Source organism: Bombina bombina, chromosome 2, assembly GCF_027579735.1.
Source record: "Bombina bombina isolate aBomBom1 chromosome 2, aBomBom1.pri, whole genome shotgun sequence".
Lineage (NCBI taxonomy): Eukaryota > Metazoa > Chordata > Amphibia > Anura > Bombinatoridae > Bombina > Bombina bombina.
The window spans coordinates 41747189-41771153 of record NC_069500.1 but is presented as its reverse complement, the minus strand read 5'-3'; the positions used below and the strand labels follow the sequence as shown (position 1 = coordinate 41771153).

Sequence of the window (23965 nt, the reverse complement as noted above, 5' to 3'; positions counted from 1 at the left end):
AAGACCACTGCTCCATAACCTGTCCGCCTGCTCTAAAGAGGCGGACAGACATCGCCGCAATTCAACACGATCAAATATGATCGTGCTGATTGACACTCCCCTGCTAGCGGCCAATTGGAATAGGAATGAATCTGCAGGGGGCGGCATTGCACCAGCAGTTCACAAGAGCTGCTGGTGCAATGCTGAATGCGGAGAGCGTATTACTCTCCGCATTCAGCGAGGTCTGTTGGACATGATCCGCAATGTCGATTCATGTCCGACAGGCCTTTCAATAAATATAGCCCCTAATCTTAAAAATATCCCCCCCCCCCAAAAAAAAAAATAAATAAAAAAAAAAATCTAAATCTAAGCCCCAAATAGGTACTCACTGTTCTTGAAGTCTGGCGGAGAAGGTTTTCTTTCAGTCGGCTTCGTCATCTTCTATCTTCATCCTGTGCAAAGGCGGCGCAGAGCGGAGGTGCAGAGCTGGCTTCTCCGATTGCGTGGATCCTCAGCGACGGTCCTCAACGGCAGCGGTCCTCGGCGGCATGGAAGCTCCTCTTCATCCGATGTCCTTAGTACACTGAAGATTGAATGCAAGGTGCTGCATTCAATTTGGGTAACCTTGCATTCCTATTGGCTGAAATTTTGAAATCAGCCAATAGGATGAGAGCTACTGAAATCCTTTTCGCTGTTCAAATCAGCCAATAAGACTTCATTAGCTCTCATCCTATTGGCTGATTTAAAAATTTTAGCCAATAGGAATGCAAGGTACCCCAATAAATATGGGGTACCTTGCATTCAATCTTCAGTGTACGACGGATGATCCCGTGAAGAGGAGCCCTGACACTGCTGCCGCCACCGAGAACTGCTGCCATTGAGGACCGCCGCTGAGGATCCACACATCGGGGAAGCCAGCTCCGCACCTCCGCTCCGCGTCGTCTTTGATCCGGATGAAGATAGAAGATGATGGAGCCGCCTGGAAGAAGACCTTCTCAGCCAGACTTCAGGAACAGTGAGTACCTATTTGTGGCTTTGTTTTAGGATATTTTATTTTTTTTATTTTAATTTTATTTTTAAGATTAGGGATTTAATGGGCTGAAAAAGAGCTGATTGCCCTTTTAAGGACAATGCCCATGCAAATGCCCCTTTAGGGGCAATGGGTACTTTAGGTTTTTTTAGTGTTAGATTTTTTATTTTGTGGGGTTTGGTGGATGTGGGGTTTTTAATTTTAGGGGCGACTTATTATTTATTTAATGTAAAAGAGCTGTTTAACTTAGGGCAATGCCAGACAAAAGGCCCTTTTAAGCTACTTAAATCCTATTAGCTGATTTGAATTTTTCAGCCAATAGGAATGCAACAGTACCCAAATATAAAAGAGGTACCTTCCATTCAATCTTCAGTATGTGGCAGATGATCAAATAAAAAGGACCTCAACGTCGGATCAATGGACCTCTGCCTGGACCTCCACCTATGCGCATCCACCGACCGATCCGCCTCCGCTGGGATGAAGATAGAAGATGCCGGTCCCATGATGTATGCAGATGGAGCTGCTTGGATGAAGATGCTTCGCCTCTGGGATGAAGATCTTTCCCCGAACTTCAGATACTGTGAGTACCGATTTTGGGGTTAGTGTTAGGTTTTTTTTGGGGTGTTTTTTTTTAAGATTATGGCTTTTTTTTTTTTTAATGGCCTGTAAAAGAGCTGAATGCCATTTTAAGGGCAATGCCCATATAAATGCCCTTTACAGGGCAATGGGTAGATTATGTTTTGTTTTTAGGTTTCATTTAATTTGGGGGGTTTGGGGGTGTGAGTTTGTTATGTTAGGGGCTGTTAACTTTAGGGCAATGCCTTACAAAATTTTGTTTGTTATTATTTGCAATGGTAGTTTTTTATTTTTTGTAATTTTAGTGTTTATTATTTTTGTAAAAGTAGTTTTTTTTTTTTTTTTTCTTTTATCTTTGATTTAATATTTGTTTTTACGCAGCACAGTTTCATATCCCTTTAAAAAAAAGTTTTTGCAAAAGAGTGAACGTTACATACTGTTATTTTGGCATCTATGGGTAATGTCCACCTTTAGACCTCACATCAACATATCTTGTTGAAATTTGGTAACAAGCACTTAATGGATTGATTGATAAACACAAGATTGCAACAAATTTAACTTAACATAGCTGTTTTGATGGCTGTGGATAAAACAAATGCAGTATTAAGCAAGAGGAGATTTTGAAACAGACCAACTTTATGATTCAATTAATATTTCTCAAAAGGATTTGATGCAGGTTATATCCATGAACATTTTTTTTTTTTTTTAAACATTTTTATTGAGATAATTAAAACATACAATATGAATTGAGGATGCAATGTCAAATAATCTCTAAAGACAGGTTACAATATGACGTGACATTTCACCAGCAGAATAAACTAACCTTGAGGACATCCTCACCATTACAAGAATTATTAGTTTAGCACAGAAATACAAACATAACAGTGATACCTTATTTGTTACTGTAATCTCATTTTTATGATTATAAAACCTCCTCTGAAAAGGTTAGGCCACTCTTGGACCTTGAAATAGGAGAGTACTTAATGGAGGTAATTGATAAGTTTATAGCCACTTTTGGGCTACATATAACATAAAAGTAGTAGCTATAGTAACTATATATATATATATATATATATAAATCAACAACAACTTGCATAACAATTTCCCACTGAGATGGGTGCAATACAGTTCCGGAGTACTGTGATATCCTTGACAATTATGAAACTCCCACCATTTACTTCTGGCGATCATGAAACTAATCAGAAGTGTAAAGGTCTAAGTCAGAATCACAGTCAAATCAAAAACACTGAAGTACATAATAAAGCAATTGGCACATCAGCACAATAGTAGAATATGGCGGTTTTTACAGTTTAATTAGCGGTATGTATCTATGAGGCAAGCCCACTAGAAGCATACTTTTAGATGGGTAGGGGCATGAATATGTTATTACTGTTAAGTAGCAGCCTGTTAAGTCTGGAAACTTTCACCAAATGTTTTAGGAAGTTTGTTAATTAAGAATACCTCTTGGGGGAATCCTCTAGAAATTAAAACAGAAACAACCATTGCATGGAAATTCAGATAGACAATAAACTTAACGCATAAACATGACCTAGGTGTTAATGATAAAAAATAAAAAAAAAAAACAGCCCCAAACCCATGCTGAACTTTAGAGAAGTCCTTGGCACAAGACTTTAAAAAGAGAAAAGGCACTCCGGTAATAAAGTGAAAAGTCTCCAAGCAGCAGATAAGTCCCGTGCACTGAGATCTCCCACAAGCAGTAAATGTCCCCCTAACTGATAAGAGACTCATTTAGAAACTTAGCAATCTGTATCATCTATGGAAAGTGGTGTTGCTACTAAGGGTCAAGGCTCAAGATCAGGCTACAAGTAAGCATACGGCATGCCTGGGTTATAAGGCTATATTCCCTAAACAACCTCCATATTTACCCCACTCCGTGTCTGTCAGTTAGTAGCCTGCTGGTTTGTGCATTATGCCTAAGATGGGGAGGCTGCCTGTACGTTCTCAGCTGCTGAGGTCTCGGGAGGCCATTAGAAGCAGAAGTTGGCGTGTATGCCCTGTGAGTTGTGTAAGCGCCATCAGCAGAGGCATGGAGTCGAAGATGGCTAAAGTCAGGGCAGTATAAGTGAGGGGACCTTGCCCCTGATCTGCAGACCTCGGGACTAGGGAATACATTCCAAACTGTGTGCTTTGATGTAAGTCCCACTGCCCGGTTTGTGTCCCCTTTAAAGGTATGTCCCTTCTCACCGCCCGCCTCAGCTGACTTTGTTTCTGGCAATTCCGGACTGAAGACAGAAGAAGCTGTATCTATGGGCGAGTCGCCCAATTTCACAAGAGGTGTCCAAATTGGTATGGGAGTAGGTCGGGTACTTTGTGAGTCGGGACCTACCGATTTCCTCGAAGTGACCAAGAGGGCCCCACGCCTGCAAGCGCTCTCAGCCAAATCTGGAACCAGGCTGCCATCTTTTTCTGCCGGTGCACAACTATCTAGTAACCTGGGCGCTCCATTGTAAAGGTTCCCTCCAAAGAGAATGGCGCAAAGATCCCTCTCCAGGTCTCTATGATAGTCCTGCAGAATTTGGTGCATACGGGCCTCCCATCTTGCTAGGGCCTCCATCTCCACAGTAGGTTGCGTTACAAACGTTATTGTTGTCAATTTTCTCTAGGGAAAGTCGATTTGATATCCTTTTATAGGATCCCGTGACCCCGGTAATGGGGGGGGGTGATATTGCGGCAGTCCCAGACCTGCGTTCCACAGATCCCACAGAGCTTTATATTTGTACAGATCCTACTGCGTAATTGCAGTTGCTTACAATATGGCTTCCAGGCCTGTGAGAAAATCTGTCACGCAGCTGATCTCAAAGAACATAGGCAAAAACTTAGTCAGGATATCCAATCTTGAGATAATTCAGGACTCCAACCATATCAATGTGCAGTCTGATGAATTTAAGTAGATATTTTGCAGGTTTACTATGAACAGTTTGCAAGAAAATAGTTTGATCTCAGAGAGCTTCATTAAGACACAGCTTGCCGCTTTGAGAGTAGACTCCGCCCCCCGTAAAAGTAGTTTTAATTTTGTATTATTTGATTTTTTAAACAAGTATCGTTAGTTTTTTTTTAGTTTAAGCTTAGGTTTTATTTTTATTTCACAGGTAAGTTTGTATTTATTTTTAAATAGGTTAGTTAATAATTGTAACTTTACTTTAGGTGTATTTTAATTATGTTAAAGTTAGGGGGTGTTAGGTTTAGGGGTTAATTATTTTATTTAGTGTTTGCGATGTGGGGGGACGGCGGTTTAGTGTTTTTTAGATTTGGCGATGTGGGGGGGGGGGCGGCGGTTTAGAGTTTATAATAACAACTTGTATTTATATAGTGCCTTTCTCCCAGTGGGACTCAAAGCGCTTTTTCAGCGCTCGCTCTCGGAATTAACCTAATCGGCAGCTGAATAGTAATAGTTGTTGTTATTATTACCCAATTTAATGGTACTCATTTTATCGACCTCGGAAGGATGAAGGGCTGAGTTGGCCCTGCCGGGATTTGAACCTGTGATCTTGGATCTTTTAAACAGGCTTTTTTGTTTTTTAGAAAAATAAGGAACAAGAGGGGCGCCTCATGTGTGCATCAGTATATCTATATATATAAACATAAAAAAGAGCCAAACGGGTACTCACAATAGGCCATAGTACACTTATGTACTAGTAGAAGCTGTCTGGTATCTTCAGGTGTACCAGCTAAACCTTTCCAGGTGCAGAGTGGATAGTGCAGGGGATTCCTGTCACAATGATAGCTGATGGATGGTCAGTAGCAGTATATAAAACTGCTGTAGAAGGTAATGAACCAAAGCTTGCATAAAACAAGTTCAGTTTATTAAAACAAATATTTGAATGTTAAAACCATAACAAGAAATGTTAAAATAATGCATTACTTTGCTACACTGCTAAGGGTTAGCTGGTACACCTTAGTTTCCAGCCTGCACCTACCAGTACATAAGTGTACCCATTTGGCTTATTATCTCTCTTTTTCAATATATAGCATACTTATGTGCACATGAGGCACCCCTCTTGTTTTCTCTATCCTCTATTTTTGTTTTTTGTAGTCATGGAATTTACCAACTGAGCTTCCTCATCGGCCTAGATTAATAGGTTTAGTTAGTGTTGGTGATGTGGGGGGCAGCGGTTTAGGGGTTAATAGGTTTAGTTAGTGTTGGCAATGTTTGGGAATGGCGGTTTAGAGGTTAATAGGTTTAGTTAGTGTTGGGGAACGGTGGTTTAGAGGTTAATAGGTTTAGTAAGTGTTGGCGATGTCTGGCAACGGCGGTTTAGGGGTTAATAGGTTTATTTAGTGTTTTAGTTAGTGTGGGCGATGTGGGGGAACGGCGGTTTAGAGGTTAAAAGGTTTAGTTAGTGTTGGCGATGTGGGGGGGGGAGGTTTAGGGGTTAGTAGCTTTATTTAGACCTAGATTTGGAGTTTGGCGTTAGCCGTGAAAACCAGCGTTAGAGGCTCCTAACGCTGGTTTTAGGCTACCGCCGGTATTTGGAGTCACTCAAAATAGGGTCTAACGCTCACTTTTCATCCGCGACTTTTCCATACCGCAGATCCCCTTACGTCAATTGCGTATCCTATCTTTTCAATGGGATCTTTGTAACTCCGGTATTTAGAGTCGTTTCTGAAGTGAGCGTTAGACATCTAACGACAAAACTCCAGCCGCAGGAAAAAAGTCAGTAGTTAAGAGCTTTCTGGGCTAACGCCGGTTTATAAAGCTCTTAACTACTGTGCTCTAAAGTACACTAACACCCATAAACTACCTATGTACCCCTAAACCGAGGTCCCCCCACATCGCCGACACTCGAATAATTTTTTTAACCCCTAATCTGCCGACCGCCACCTACGTTATCCTTATGTACCCCTAATCTGCTGCCCCTAACACCGCCGACCCCTGTATTATATTTATTAACCCCTAACCTGCCCCCCACAACGTCGCCTCCACCTACCTACACTTATTAACCCCTAATCTGCCAACCACAAAGCGCCGCCACCTACGTTATCCTTATGTACCCCTAATCTGCTGCCCCTAACACCGTCGACCCCTATATTATATTTATTAACCCCTAATCTGCCCCCCTCAACGTCGCCTCCACCTGCCTACACTTATTAACCCCTAATCTGCCGACCGGACCTGAGCGCTACTATAATAAAGTTATTAACCCCTAATCCGCCTCACTAACCCTATAATAAATAGTATTAACCCCTAATCTGCCCTCCCTAACATCGCCGACTCCTAACTTCAATTATTAACCCCTAATCTGCCGACCGGAGCTCACCGCTATTCTAATAAATGTATTAACCCCTAAAGCTAAGTCTAACCCTAACACTAACCCTAATTAAGGTAGGAATATTCTGATTGGCTGATGGAATCAGCCAATCAGAATCAAGTTCAATCCGATTGGCTGATCCGATCAGCCAATCAGATTGAGCTCGTATTCTATTGGCTGTTCCGATCAGCCAATAGAATGCAAGCTCAATCTGATTGGCTGATTGGATCAGCCAATCGGATTGAACTTGATTCTGATTCGCTGATTCCATCAGCCAATCAGAATATTCCTACCTTAATTCCGATTGGCTGATAGAATCCTATCAGCCAATCGGAATTCGAGGGACGCCATCTTGGATGACGTCATTTAAAGGAACCGTCATTCGTCGTTCAGTCGTCGGCCAGGATGGATGTTCCGCGGTGGAGGTTTTCAGGATGCTGCCGCTTCGCTCCGGATGGATGCCGCTTGGATGAAGACTTCAATCGGATGGAAGACCTCTTCTGCCCCGCTTGGATGAAGACTTCAGCCGGATCATGGACCTCTTCAGCCCCCCGCTTGGGCTTGGATCAGGACATCGGAGGAGCTCTTCTGGACGGATCGGTGTGATACCCGGTGAGGTGAAGACAAGGTAGGATGATCTTCAGGGGCTTAGTGTTAGGTTTATTTAAGGGGGGTTTGGGTTAGATTAGGGGTATGTGGGTGGTGGGTTGTAATGTTGGGGGGCTTGGGTATTGTATGTTTTTTTTTTACAGGCAAAAGAGCTGTATTTCTTGGGGCATGCCCCGCAAAGGGCCCTGTTCAGGGCTGGTAAGGTAAAAGAGCTTTGAACTTTAGTGATTTAGAATAGGGTAGGGCATTTTTTTATTTTGGGGGCCTTTGTTATTTTATTAGGGGGCTTAGAGTAGGTGTAATTAGTTTAAAATTGTTGTAATATTTTTCTTATGTTTGTAAATATTTTTTTATTTTTTGTAACTTAGTTCTTTTTTATTTTTTGTACTTTAGCAAGTTTATTTAATTGTATTTATTTGTAGGAATTGTATTTAATTAATTTATTGATAGTGTAGTGTTAGGTTAATTGTAGATAATTGTAGGTAGTTTATTTATTTAATTAATTTATTGATAGTCTAGTGTTAGGTTTAATTGTAACTTAGGTTAGGATTTCTTTTACAGGTAAATTTGTAATTATTTTAACTATTTTAGCTATTAAATAGTTCTTAACTATTTAATAGCTATTGTACCTGGTTAAAATAAATACAAAGTTACCTGTAAAATAAATATTAATCCTAAAATAGCTATAATATAATTATAATTTATATTGTAGCTATATTAGGATTTATTTTACAGGTAAGTGTTTAGCTTTAAATAGGAATAATTTATTTAATAAGAGTTAATTAATTTTGTTAGATTTAAATTATATTTAACTTAGGGGGGTGTTAGTGTTAGGGTTAGACTTAGCTTTAGGGGTTAATACATTTATTAGAATAGCGGTGAGCTCCAGTCAGCAGATTAGGGGTTAATGTTTGAAGTTAGGTGTTGGCGATGTTAGTGAGGGCAGATTAGGGGTTAATACTATTTATGATAGGGTTAGTGAGGCGGATTAGGGGTTAATAACTTTATTATAGTAGCGCTCAGGTCCGGTTGGCAGATTAGGGGTTAATAAGTGTAGGCAGGTGGAGGCGACGTTGTGGGGGGCAGATTAGGGGTTAATAAATATAATATAGGGGTTGGCGATGTTAGGGCAGCAGATTAGGGGTACATAAGGATAATGTAAGTAGCGGCGGTTTACGGAGCGTCAGATTAGGGGTTAATAATAATATGCAGGGGTCAGCGATAGCGGGGGCGGCAGATTAGGGGTTAATAAGTGTAAGGTTAGGGGTGTTTAGACTCGGGGTACATGTTAGAGTGTTAAGTGCAGACGTAGGAAGGGTTACCGCATAGCAAACAATGGGGCTGCGTTAGGAGCTGAACGCGGCTTTTTTGCAGGTGTTTGGTTTTTTTTTCAGCTCAAACAGCCCCATTGTTTCCTATGGGGGAATCGTGCACGAGCACGTTTTTGAGGCTGGCCGCGTCCGTAAGCAACTCTGGTATCGAGAGTTGAAGCTGCGTTAAAAATGCTCTACGCTCCTTTTTTGGAGCCTAACGCAGCCTTTATGTGGTCTCTCAATACCAGAGTTATTTTTATGGTGCGGCCAGAAAAAAGCTGGCGTTAGTTTTTCGGGTCGTTACCGACAAAACTCCAAATCTAGCCGTTAGTGTTTTAGTTAGTGTTGGCGATGTTTGGGAACTGCGGTTTAGATTAGAACAATAAAAAATTCTGAATATGAATAAAGAATAGATTCGAAAATTCCGAAACTGATTTATTCGTTTTCGGAATTTTCACTATGGTGCCGATTCGGAAATTCAGATTCATCAAAATCTCTGAATCGGTCAAAATTCGGCCGAAAACGAAATTCAGCCGAAACAAATTGCACATGTCTAGCTGTTAGGTAATTGAATAAAATCTAGCTTTATGCTGTGTGTAAGGATGGATTTGCCAGCAGGACAAATATACAGATACACAGAGAGAGGCTGTTAGGTGATATCAAACAGACACACACACCATGCTCCTCGGTAAATAAATAATAAGCATCTTCCACGTGGGAGGCTCCAGCCATAACAAAGATAAACACTGGGACCAAGTGATCAGCAATTAATGAAGAAAAATGTCAGGAAGTTACACACTCCGAAAGGTTAATGGACAATAATCAAGAACCATGAGTGAAACATCAGACACTACTGTCGCATTATGTGGGGTATTACGCTGCGGCTGGCATTTGTAGCAAAAATAACTATTTTATTGTACGTGTGCTGAATATGTTCTGTGCCTGTACTGCTCTTTAATAGTGTAAGGACATACCACTCCCTGGGGGTGCAGTTTAGGCTTTTGCAGTGGGGAATTAACCATTTGGCTTCCATACATTTATCAACAATATTGTGCAGCCCAGTGGCGTCACTAGGGGGGGGCGGGGGGGGGGGGCGGGCCGCACCCGGGTGACACCCACCAGGGGGTGACACCAAAAAAAAAAATTTTTTTTTTTTTTTAAATTTTATTTTTATTATTCAAAAAAATACAATGTTGAGATGCATAATTTTTTTTGTTTATTAGAGGGGCTGGCATTTGTGAACATTGGTGGGACTGGGGAAGATGTAGACACACAATTTTTTTGCCCCTTGAGCCAGTGCTGCAATTTCAACAAATAGTTTTCCCGGCTGCTTTTGCTTGTTTGTACTTTGCTTCTCCCCTGCCCAATTTCGCTATGAATGCTGTGGGCATGCCGTGGGGCTTGCAAAGTTGCGCAGCTAGCCTAAACCTGCCTGCCTATCTGTGCTCACTGCTCAGTGACATGTGGAGCAGTGGAGTCACTCACTGCTGTGCTGTCTCTCTAAACGGGAACTGGCAAATCATGAGGGGATACCTGGCACCTGACCGCATGACTGTTTGACACTGTCTTTAAAGTGAAGGAGCCACGTATGATGCCCACCAGACCATTACGGTTACAGTACACTAAGTGCACACTGAACAGTTAGGAGGGCGGGCTGGGGGTGGGCAGAGTGCAGAGGTGATTGGCCATAAGAAGCGGTAGGCACGCGGCCCGGGGCTGTGCACTGACAGACTTGGAACAGAGTCAGAGAGCAGAATTTTCATAGTTTGCACCTAAACCTTTTCTTTAGTGATTTATTTTAGAGTGCTCTGTTTGTCTTTCATTTGATGCTCTGCTGAGCCAGGGAGCAGCTCTAGGCATGCGCTTTATAATTAATGCAGTGCAGTTTATATATTTTGTATGTGTGTGTGTCTGAGTTTTTGCGTGTGTGTGTGTCTCAGTGTTTTTGTGTGTGTGTTTTTGTATGTGTGTCTGAGTGTGTTTCCGAGTGTTTGTGTGTGCATCTGAGTATGTTTTAAGTGTGTCTGAGTGTTTGTATGTGTGTTTGCCTGTGTTTTTGTGTGTGTCTGCTTTCTGGGGGGGGGGGTGACACCATAACTTACCGCACCGGGTGACACCAACCCTAGTGACGCCACTGGTGCAGCCCACTCTAAAAACAGAAGGCTTAAAACAGGCATGGAACTCAAAATGATATTCTGTATTAAATGTTTAATCATGTATAGTGAGAACATTATTTATTTTCCTACTATTTCTGTCATTTAAAGGGACATTCTGCTAAATATGGTGAATTGCATCTTTCAATAGAAACATCTTTGCAATATACGTGTTTGAAAAAATGTTTCTAGCAAAAGTGATCACTGTTTTAGTGTTAACATTTTAACAAAGCTAGATATTCTCAGTGCTCCAGCAATTTAAATACTGCAGCTGCTCAGAGTACCAGCAAGGCTTGTATCATGTCAGCAATTAACACATTGGGGCCCATTTATCAAGCTCTGTAAGGAGCTTGTGGGCCCGTGTTTCTGGCGAGTCTTCAGACTCGCCAGAAGCCACAGTTATGAAGCAGCGGTCACAAAGACCGCTGCTCCATAACCCTGTCCGCCTGCTCTGAGCAGGCGGACAGGAATCGCCGGAATTTAACCCGATTGAGTACGATCGGGTTGATTGATACCCCCTGCTGGCGGCCCATTGGCCGAGAGTCTGAGGGGGGTGGTGTTGCACCAGCAGCAATGCTGAATACGGAGAGCGTATTGCTCTCCGCATTCAGCGAGGTCTTGCGGACCTGATCCGCACTGTCGGATCAGGTCCGCAAGACCTTTAGTAAATTGGCCTCTGGAGTCATTACCAGATGAAACAAGCACCTTAGGCTCTCTGATCAAGTGCACGGTGCATACTTAATACACATTTGAAACATCTATAGCTTTTATTAAAGGCCTTATTGCTAATACATGTTTATTACAAAGAAAATTATATTCAAAACTGAAATGCATCCGTGTGGATTCCAATATTGGCTGGAATATCCCTTTAAATATTAATATTAAATTGTTTTGCTACCCGAGAAAGACTGAAGCACATTCCAAGTATTCAGATTCCTGACCAACCTATATACTGCATTGTATAGTAGACAACCTATTTACCTGTGACCTGTGCAAGAGTGGTAGGCGGGGGATGCCATTTTCTTTTCTATCTAAGGCTACACCTTTAAACCCACTACATGTATTTTTTCCAGCTGAGCAGTGATTTTATCCCCTTGGATGCCAGTAATACACAGGGCAGATATTTTATCCCCTTGGATGCCAGTAATACACAGAGCAGAGATTTTATCCCCTTTGATGCCAGTAATACACAGAGCAGAGATTTTATCCCCTTGGATGCCAGTAATACACAGAGCAGAGATTTTATCCCCTTGGATGCCAGTAATACACAGAGCAGTGTTTTTACACTATCCATGTTTACTAATAAAAACACATAGCAGAGATTTTACTCAAGGAGCTATACGCAGAAAGAGTAGCACCCATAACTGCCCATAACATATAAGACAGTTATTTTTCCCACTTAATACACAGAGGCATACAACATTTAACTGCCACTTAGAGGACTTAAAAAAGTTGACATTTAAAGGGACCATAAACAGCTTGTAATTACAAGACATTTCTGTTGTGTTGCTATAGAATAATATGAGCCTATAGAAAGAGAAGTGTTGTACTAGGAACAAACAACAGCTCCTCTGAACAAAGAACATGGCAACCCCAGACAGTTTTGACCTTTATTGGGCCTCATCAGTGAGGTGCAGCCATATTCCTCTAAGCACATTGGGCAAGGAGTGCATAGGGTAGATTTATGAAGCAGCGTATTCTGCTGTTTCCGCGCGAGTATTCTGGTAAGACCGCTGCTCCTTAACTCAGAGGTGGCGGACTGCAATCATCCCGATCAGGATGATTGACACCCCCTGCTAGCAGCCGATTGGCCACAAATGTGCAGGGGGCGGCATTGCACAAGCATTTCACCAGAAATGCTTGTGCAATGTTAAAGGAAGACAGCGGATCATGTCTGCCCGACATTTAATAAATCTACCCCAATGTCTCCGCCAAGTCTTAAAGGGACACTGAACCCAAATTTTTTTCTTTCATGATTCAGATAGAGCATGCAATTGTAAGCAACTTTCTAATTGACTCCTAATATCAATTTTTCTTTGTTCTCGTGCTATCTTTATTTGAAAAAGAAGGCATCTATGCTTTTTTTGTTCAGTACTCTAGACAGCACTTTTTTATTGGTGGATGAATCAACCAATCAGCAAGAACAACCTAGGTTGTTCACCAAAAATGGGCCGGCATCTAAACTTACATTCTTGCATTTCAAATAAAGATAACAAGAGAATGAAGAAAATGTTATAATAGGAGTAAATTAGAAAGCTGCTTAGAATTACATTCTCTATCTGAATTACAAAAGAAAAAAATTGGGTTCAGTGTCCCTTTAACAGTTCAAATAAAAATTAAAATCTTAATTACTTCAGTTATTTTTCAATAGTCAAACTCCACCTACCATTTGCCTTATTTATAGGAGCCAATATGGGCTTTAGTACACAGACAACAAGGCTAACATCTATCATAATGTTAGTATAAAGGGCATTGTTTGTTATCTTATAAAGCCAAGTAGGGAAAGATATGTAGCAGGGTTAGTCTTGAGAAGTCAGCAGATCCATTTTCAGTTCTGAGAATTAGAAAATCCTCAATTTTTAGAGCTAAATTACATGAAAAGGGGACATAATAAATAATAAAAATATATTGCAAAGTTGTTTCATTATGCATAACTAAAAAAATGTATTATAAAAATCTCAAGGTGTTCACTGCCTTTACTGAAGTGTCCAGTATATTTGTATAGAGATACCTAGATATCATGGTAAATGTAGTTTCAAAACATCTGGGGTGCTAAGGTAAGCCATTAGCAACAAAACAGAAATGTCTTGTAATTACAAGGTGGTTACTGTCCCTTTAATTACAGGACACCTGGAAACCCTATGCTGCACAGTGGTTGCTTGATACATGCATGAGCACATTTATATCTGACTGTGGCAACAGGAAGAGAGATACAGTAAAGGACATTCAAAAGGCTTTTTTTAAATGGTGTGTCCTAAGATTGCAAACTGCTAACAAAACAATCATTTTTACAATTTTTAAAACATTATTATATATGTAGCTTATCTAAAATGCAGTGACTCATTTCTGATGTATTAAAATGACTTTAATGTCTCTTTATAGGAAAACAAGGCAAAGTTAACTGTAAAAATGCTATTTAAATGTTTGCTTTTTACTATGTGTATTTAAACAACTTAAAGGGACATTCCAGCCAAAAATGGAATCCACATGAATGAATTTCAGTTTTGAATAGAAATATTTTTGTATCATTCATGTATTAGCAAAACTGCTTCTAATAAAAGCTATAGCTGTTTCATTTTAAACACAACACTTGCTAAGATGCATGTGCTGCCTAGTAATGACTCAATTTGTTATTTCCTGACATGATACAATTCCCACTGGTGCTCTGAGCAGCTGCAGTATTTAAAATGCTGGTGCACTATGAATATCTAGCTATGCTTCACATGCACCTGCAGAGAAAAATGCTAAAACCAAAACAGTGATAACTTTTACTAGAAGCATTTTTGCTAATACATGTATATTGCAAATATGTTTCTATTCAATGATGTAATTCATCTATGTGCATTTAGATTTTGACCGGAATGTCCCTTTAAGGGGAAATACATTTTGAGTTTAATGTTCATTTAACCCTATTACAAATAATTTCTATCATCATCTGTCTGCATTTTCTTCTTACACTAATGTTGCAGGGTAACCTTAAAGGGATTAGCGACCCCAGAAATGCTGCTTGTCCAGTCCTGAGCATTCCTCTGCTGGTAATTAGCAGTGTGTATACCACTCCTGATTGGCTCAATGATAGGGTTACCGCTTTAAGGGAGGACACTTATGAAAAATACATATGTCAGGGCTGTTTAAAGAAATGTTTGAATAATGTTCCATTAAAAAAACCCTGACATTTATTTTTCATATGTGTTTCCCCTAAAGCGGCAATATGGCAACCCTACTTACTGACCATATCCTACTTACACGTAATGGTTATATGTTTAACAGCTTTGCAGGAGTTAAAGAGACATGACATTTCTTTCATGATCTAGATTGAGCATGTAATGTTCAATTTACTTATACTATCAATATAACTGTTTTCGTTGCTCTCAGTATACTTTGTTGAAAACCATATATAGGTAGGCTCAGTAGCAGCAATGCATTACTGGGAGATAGCTGGTGATTTGGTGGCTACACTCATGTCTCTTATCATTTGCTCACCAGAAGTGTTTAGCTAGTTTCCAGTTGAGCATTGCTGCACTGAAGCTGACTTTAACTATGTGTTTAACCCAGTGTGAGATGAGAAAGGCTCCATATATTATGTGTTCTGTGTCTTTCAACTTTTTTACTACTGTTAGCCCCCAAATGTTAAGTTCTAGAAGTGCCACTGGTTTAACCCATTTTCAGAGTAACTATATGTGAGTAACAGTATATATATTAATGGAACATTACAGCATTTTATTGCTACACTTTTATGTACCAATTTAATTCATATACTAATAGCATCATCTAAAGCCTGGTTTCTCAACAGCCGGGCCGTGGCCCAGTACCGGGCCGTGATAGCCCTGCTGGTGGGCCCTGACCTGTTATGCCCCCACTGCACACTCTTACCCCACTGCAAACCAGGTGCAGACTGAGACCAATCAAGGCCCCAGGAACACTGTCTCACACTGACCAAAATGTATTAAATTGTATGCAAATGTACATGGTAGCCTTCCTGCCCTGCCCCCAACATGCCCCTCATTCTACAGAGCCAGGACCCCCAACATTAAGGGCCAGAGAAAGGGCACCCAACCTCCAGGGCCAGACCCCACACTCCATGGCCCTCACAGCGACAGACCCCTGCCAGGGCCCTCACTAAACCCACACTTATTTGCTTAGTTACTGATAGGGCAACTGAAAACTCCAGTTTAAGGAATGCACCAAGATCCGTGGAGATACCATTTGTGGGCCCCCCTACTTGCTGGTCCCTCTGCCCAGGTCCTATTTGCCTGGCTGATCAGCCCGCCCCTGCTGCTCACTATATATATATATATATATATATATATATATAATACACATTTTCCAGCTTAACCCACCAATTGCTGACAGCCTGGGTGCAAAGATATGGCAAAATACAGGAACAGACGTTTGCACTCTCAGGTCTTTTTTCAAATTTTTAATGTGGAACGTTTTCGGGGTATTATAATCCCATCATCAGCATGCTGATGATGGGGTTATAATACCCCGAAAACGTTCCACATTAAAAATTTGAAAAAAGACCTGAGAGTGCAAACGTCTGTTCCTGTATATACTGTATATATATATATATATATATATATATATATATATATATATATATATATATATATATATATATATATAAATAAACTACTGGGCCCCGGACATGTCTAGCTAAAATTTACCGGGCCTTGAGGTCACTTTGGTTGAGAACCACTGATCTAAATAATTGCAGCATTTTATTATTATAGGGGAAATTGTAGTATATATGTATTATTTTATTATTATAGGGGACAGTATAGTATATATCTATTATTTTATTATTATTATTATAGGGGACAGTATAGTATTTATCTATTATTTTATTATTATTATAGGGGACATTGTAGTATGTATGTATTATTTTATTATTATTATTATTATAGGGAACAGTGTAGTATATATGTATTATTTTATAATTATAGGGGACAATGTAGTATATATGTATTATTTTATTATTATTATAGGGAACAGTGTAGTATGTATGTATTATTTTATTATTATTATTATAGGGAACAGTGTAGTATATATGTATTATTTTATTATTATTAGAGGACATTGTAGTATATATGTATTATTTTACTATTATTTTAGGACATTGTAGCATTTATGTATTATTTTATTATTATTAGAGGACATTGTAGTATATATGTATTATTTTATTATTATAGGGGACAGTGTAGTATATATGTATTATTTTATTATTATAGGGGACATTGTAGTATATATGTATTATTTTATTATTATAGGGGACAGTGTAGTATATATGTATTATTTTATTATTATAGGGGACAGTGTAGTATATATGTATTATTTTATTATTATAGGGGACAGTGTAGTATATATGTATTATTTTATTATTATAGGGGACAGTGTAGTATATATGTATTATTTTATTATTATAGGGAACAGTGTAGTATATATGTATTATTTTATTATTATTAGAGGACATTAGAGGACATTGCAGTATATATGTATTATTGTATTATTATAGGGGACAGTGTAGTATATATGCATTATTTTATTATTAAAAGGGACAGTGTAGTATATATGTATTATTTTATTATTATTAGGGGACATTGTAGTATATATGTATTATTTTATTATTATAGGGGACAGTGTAGTATATATGTATTATTTTATTATTATTAGGGGACAGTGTAGTATATATGTATTATTTTATTATTATTAGGGGACAGTGTAGTATATATGTATTATTTTATTATTATTAGGGGACAGTGTAGTATATATGTATTATTTTATTATTATTAGGGGACAGTGTAGTATATATGTATTATTTTATTATTATTAGGGGACATTGTAGTATATATGTAGGTATTATTTTATTATTATAGGGGATATTGTAGTATATCTGTATTATTTTATTATTATTAGGGGACAGTGTAGTATATATGTATTATTTTATTATTATTATTAGGGGACAGTGTGGAATATATGTATTATTTTATTATTATTATTATTAGGGGACAGTGTAGGATTCATGTATTATTTTATTATTATTATTAGGGGACATTGTAGTAAATATGTATTATTTTATTATTATTATAGGGGACAGTGTAGTATATATGTATTATTTTATTATTATAGGGGACAGTGTAGTATATATGTATTATTTTATTATTATTAGAGGACATTGTAGTATATATGTATTATTTTATTATTATAGGGGACAGTGTAGTATATATGTATTATTTTTTTATTATAGGGGACAGTGTAGTATATATGTATTATTTTATTATTATAGGGGACAGTTTAGTATATATGTATTATTTTATTATTATTAGGGGACAGTGTATTATATATGTATTATTTTATCATTCTAGGGGACAGTGTAGTATATATGTATTATTTTATTATTATTAGGGGACATTGTAGTATATATGTATTATTTTATTATTGTAGGGGACAGTGTAGTATATATGTATTATTTTATTATTATTAGGGGACAGTGTAGTATATATGTATTATTTTATTATTATAGGGAACAGTGTAGTATATATGTATTATTTTATTATTATTAGAGGACATTGCAGTATATATGTATTATTGTATTATTATAGGGGACAGTGTAGTATATATGCATTATTTTATTATTAAAAGGGACAGTGTAGTATATATGTATTATTTTATTATTATTAGGGGACATTGTAGTATATATGTATTATTTTATTATTATAGGGGACAGTGTAGTATATATGTATTATTTTATTATTATTAGGGGACAGTGTAGTATATATGTATTATTTTATTATTATTAGGGGACAGTGTAGTATATATGTATTATTTTATTATTATTAGGGGACAGTGTAGTATATATGTATTATTTTATTATTATTAGGGGACATTGTAGTATATATGTAGGTATTATTTTATTATTATAGGGGATATTGTAGTATATCTGTATTATTTTATTATTATTAGGGGACAGTGTAGTATATATGTATTATTTTATTATTATTAGGGGACAGTGTGGTATATATGTATTATTTTATTATTATTATTAGGGGACAGTGTAGGATTCATGTATTATTTTATTATTATTATTAGGGGACATTGTAGTATATACTGTATGTATTATTCTATTAATATTAGGAAACATTGTAGTATATATGTATTATTGTGCTAAAGCCTGCTAATGAGGTAAATTCGCAGGAAAAGGTATGTTCCCATGTCAATCCAAATGATGATACAACTGACGAGTCAATCACAAGCAGGCATACATGTGTATTGTACAATTACTGACCTTATCCACTACTGGGGCAGAATGGGGGTGTTCTAAGTGTTCAACTTTAACTATGTGTTTAACTATTTTCAAAAAGTAAAACAGAGTAAAATAGTTTATTTTAAAATGACAAATGACAACATTTATAGTTTTACACTGTACCTTTAACTTGACTGCTCTTTACATGTCACATCTGACACAACCTTCACCCTGCTAAATGACATGGAGTTGTTTTCCCCATATTATTGCACCTTACTAAGTGATAAATACCATCCTTGTTATCTGACGAACACATCCGCATGCAAAACTAGCAGCTTATTAGTGTGAACACTTATATTTTACAACAATGCTGTGAAAACAGTTATCTGTCTGAGGGAACATGGAATGTGTGGAGTTAACCATTAATAACATTATGTAGCATATACACCAGGAGAGACCTTGTAATTGATAAACCAGAGACTACACTGCAAATATTATTATTGTTGTTGTCACTGATAAATCTTTATTACATTCTAGGATAGTGTCTCATAAGCAAGACATTTATAGAAAGATTATAGTCAATAAGAAATTACATTGTTTATATATTGTGAATGTGTATATGCTGTATATGTGTATATATTGTGTATGTGTATATACTGTATATGTGCATATACTGCATATGTGCATATATTGTGTATATATTGTGTATGTGTATATATTGTGTATATATTGTGAATGTGTATATGCTGTATATGTGTATATATTGTGTATATATTGTGTATGTGTATATAATGTATATGTGTATATATTGTGTATATATTGTGTATGTGTATATACTGTATATGTGTATATATTGTGTATATATTGTGTATGTGTATATAATGTATATGTGTATATATTGTGTATGTGTATATACTGTATATGTGTATATATTGTGTATATATTGTGTATGTGTATATACTGTATATGTGTATATATTGTATATGTGTATATATTGTGTATGTGTATATACTGTATATGTGTATATATTGTGTATGTGTATATGCTGTATATGAGTATATGTGTATATATTGTGAATGTGTATATACTGTATATGTGTATATATTGTGTATGTGTATATACTGTATATTGTGTATATATTGTGAATGTGTATATACTGTATATGTTTATATATTGTGAATGTGTATATACTGTATATGTGTATATATTGTGTATTTATATATATATATATATATATATATATACTGTATATATGTATATATATATATATATATATATATATATATATATATATATATATATATATAGTATATCTGTATACATTAGGATATATCTATATTTTAGTATATATATATTATTACATTATTAATTGCTGATGACGTTTATTGTGTTACTAATTTTCATTGGTTAAAACTACTTGGGAGAATTTAACGTTTCTTAGTTTTGTTTTACAATATATAAAGAAGAAAATCACGAACAAATCATTTTTAGTGCATATTAGGTTATCATATTGCAACCCATTAACTACAAAACACTAGTAAGAGATCAATATGTGAGATTCACAGTGACTGTGATGTAAATTGTACAGATTTTATGTATCATATTATCCCTAATGTGCACTATTTAACACCTTAAGATACATTATTCAAATTGAATCCAAATTCTTCCAAAACCTAAAGCCCTGGTTTGATCTGTTTATACAAGAAAAAGAAATATTATTGTGTTGGCACCATAAAAAGAGACATCTGAGATCTTTATGGTTATTACGTTGTAAGATTTAACAAAGTGTAACAGGTAACTCTTTAATTAAAATAAATGTGTTTAAATGTTTTAAAGCATTGTTATTATTAAAGAACAAAAGCTTGGAGCTTTTGTAAGTATTTTTATCTTTAAAAAAAGTATAGTAAGTATATTTTATATTATAGCAGACTCTGGTTTAATAGATAAGACACTAGGGTGAGTCCATTTGTCTATATTTTGTAGTGCTTTCAGCTTTTTCTGTTGCGTATTAGAAAATTCTAAATATTGCATGGGATCTTTATAACTAGGATTGCAAGGTGTTCAGTATTTAAGAGCACAGTCAAGTAATTTGAATGGCTGTCCAGAAAAAAAAATATGTATAAAAAAAGGGCTGTAGGGCGTATGGGTGACAGAATCTGTTGGGATCTGCTGTGGGTTCTAATCACAACCCCAGTTACATTTTCCCCCTGTTCACCCTCTAGTTCAATATTTTTGTGCAGGACAGTTGTCAATTCTATTTATAAACACTAGGCACATCACTGTGTGCTTCTAGTAAGTACCGGGATATACAAATTCCCTTACTGACAATTATACCTTGTGTGGGAATAACACACTATAGCATGTCCCTTTCTATATTTGTTTTTTCTATACAGTGTATCTGAGATCTTGAATGCTCATATAATGCAACATCTTGCTCTGACTTTACACTGGATCACTATGATTTTCCATTAACAACTAAGATCCATACAATTTATACAAAAGCAGAAAACACACTGGTGTTATTTAGTATGAAATTGAGAGTTGATTTGAACAAAAATCTGTTTGGGAAGTATAGCCCCAGAACTAGTGAGTCTTCCTCTTCGGTAAGTTCTCCAGCATGCTAAGAAGTCAGATGTACATATGTACAAATTAAGCACTGGCTGGCAGGGATGTAATTGTAATTTTTGTACCTTTTTTTCCAGAAGACTTCAGCAATTGTTCCAATGCAATGAATGTTTTATTGCAAGAAGCACAAATATCTATAAAGTGATGAAACTAGGGTTGATACCCTTCTATTGTAAATTAGAGAAAATAATAACAGTATAATTCAGAAGCTCAAACTGAATGGACGTATATTAAATGCATGTCACCCTTACACATGTAATCTTCTCTGTATCGTTCCAATTTTATTATATGCCCCACTGAAGTACATATTTATTCTTTTTTTTATCTACACTGACCTAAACCCTAAAATACTGGTCATGCTGATAAAATACCGGCTGGGTGACAACACTTTATAGAATTAAATACAAGAGTGCAATATTTGAGACTCCTTTTAATATGGAGAATAACGTAATATTAAACTTTTTCATATGAAAAAAAAACCAAACAACCAGAAAAAAAATAAAAATAAAGTAATCTTACCATCATCACAAATGTGGACAAAAATTCCGCTAATGCTTCTCTCACCCATTGGTTGCGGATGGAAATTGCGTTTCGGATCTTGCTGAAAACGTTGTTTTTCATATTGTACAGAGAACGTGGGATTTCAGGAGACAGCAGCGGCTGTAGGAAGACGAAGGTATACTTTGACACTTTCATGCAGCTAGTTAAACACTAACACGCGTCATTTGAAGAAGAGCTTAAAAAGTTAGTGGGTGGAAACTATTAGTGCAATGAATCAATATTGTGATCATAAGGCTGTAAACAGGTTCCCTTCCCACCGCATAGCTCCAAGGTCCACTGCTTATTGCAATTATACAGAATTCTGAACAGCTTGGAGACTCATACAAATAAAAACATTGTTTGATGCCATATAGCACCTTGCTCTGAATCTGACAGTAAAGTTGTGAATCAATATTATCTGTATATCTGCTGTTTGGCAATGAAACAACGTTTTTGCTAGGGGCACACACAGGGTTATCTGCTCCAGCTTCACAGTAACAAATCTGGGGTAAAGCCAGTACCGTACTCAACGTGTACAAATAATGCTTATCAGAAATAAAGGATTTCAATAAAAGATCTCTGGACTTGACCCTCTACTGAATCAGTTTTAACTATTTGCTGGCAGAGAGGACTGCAGTGAGTGGCATATTAAAGGGATATCGAGCGCCAACATGTTCTATGCATAATAGAGCATTAAAGGGACAGTATACTCTGAAATGTAAACTTCAAATTTACATTAGCATGATGTATTCAACCTAAGTTTCATTCATCACTTTTTCAATAACTTTTTTTTTAACTATTTATTCGATCTCAAAACTTAGCCCCCTTGTATGGTCACTGTCCGCCTACTGATCCGCCGCATTTTTTTAAGATTCTCAAGAATTTGCCATCCACCTATGGTAATAATATCTGTTGCGCTATGTAGAAGATAAGTGAACGCGCTCACGATGACATCATTAACTCCTGGTCTCTTCTTTACACAGGTATGTGCATGCGCAACATCGGACGTTCACATGACACAATTGATGCTTAGAAGCTCAAATATAATAGAGCTACGATACTGACGCATGCGCTATAGTAAATTCATACAAAGCCACTCTGTAGAGACATAAGCGTAAGCAAGCTTCAGTGGGAGGAAATCTGGGCGTTACATAATTAGCATGTGGGAGGAACAGATTCGGTCTATACCGCCTATATTAGAGATGTCATAGAGGGGTTGGAGAACAAACGGCCATCAACGGTTAAACTGCAAAAAGTAAGATTATTAAAAAATCGAAATAAGAATATTTCTTGAAAATAAATAATGCGGTTCAAATGTAATGGTAAAGAGGAACATTGCCGAAGATTTTAGATACTGTGAATTTACTGACCCTTTAATGTGTCAGAGCATTTTCTAATTGCACTGTTGCCTGCATATGATTGTGGGGTCAGTCACAATCCTTTAGGTTATTTTATAATTTTCTACAGAATATCGCTATTAAAGGCTTTGGGGATTTTCGAAAGATATTCCATTTGGCTTACACAACAAATCAAGTTAGGATTGCTCCCATCTCACTGGCAGACCGTCCCCTCTCCCTTCTATCAGCGGGCGGCTGAATCCCGATAAGTCTTGATTTTTCATCTAACTATGACCTAAGTTTCATCTAAGATATACCGATAGTGATTGTGCTACGATAAACAGTATACAAGCTCATATAAAGTTTTATATTTATATCATATTTTTCTTTTTTTCTTTTCCACTTTCCTTTAGTTTGCTAAATTTATATGATTTAGTTAAGACTCTTGTCTGATGTTACAATTTTCATTAACAACAAATTATTTTAACACATTCAGATAAGCACATTGTCACGGACGCAAGGAAAGTTTATCCATATATAATCGCATAACATTTAAGTTTAGGAGATTCG

General features: G+C 37.0%; 1 protein-coding gene and 1 pseudogene across 1 annotated transcript in view; both read right to left on the bottom strand.

Moving 5' to 3' along the window:
• Nucleotides 1-22139, bottom strand: part of LOC128646854 (aquaporin-7-like) — a 58447-nt gene extending 36308 nt beyond the window's left edge. The window contains 1 exon segment of the mRNA XM_053699656.1: nt 22038-22139. Coding sequence (XP_053555631.1) covers nt 22038-22139 — 102 coding nt within the window.
• LOC128650666 (uncharacterized) lies at nt 21729-21823 on the bottom strand (annotated as a pseudogene).
• Nucleotides 22140-23965: the final 1826 nt, after the last annotated feature.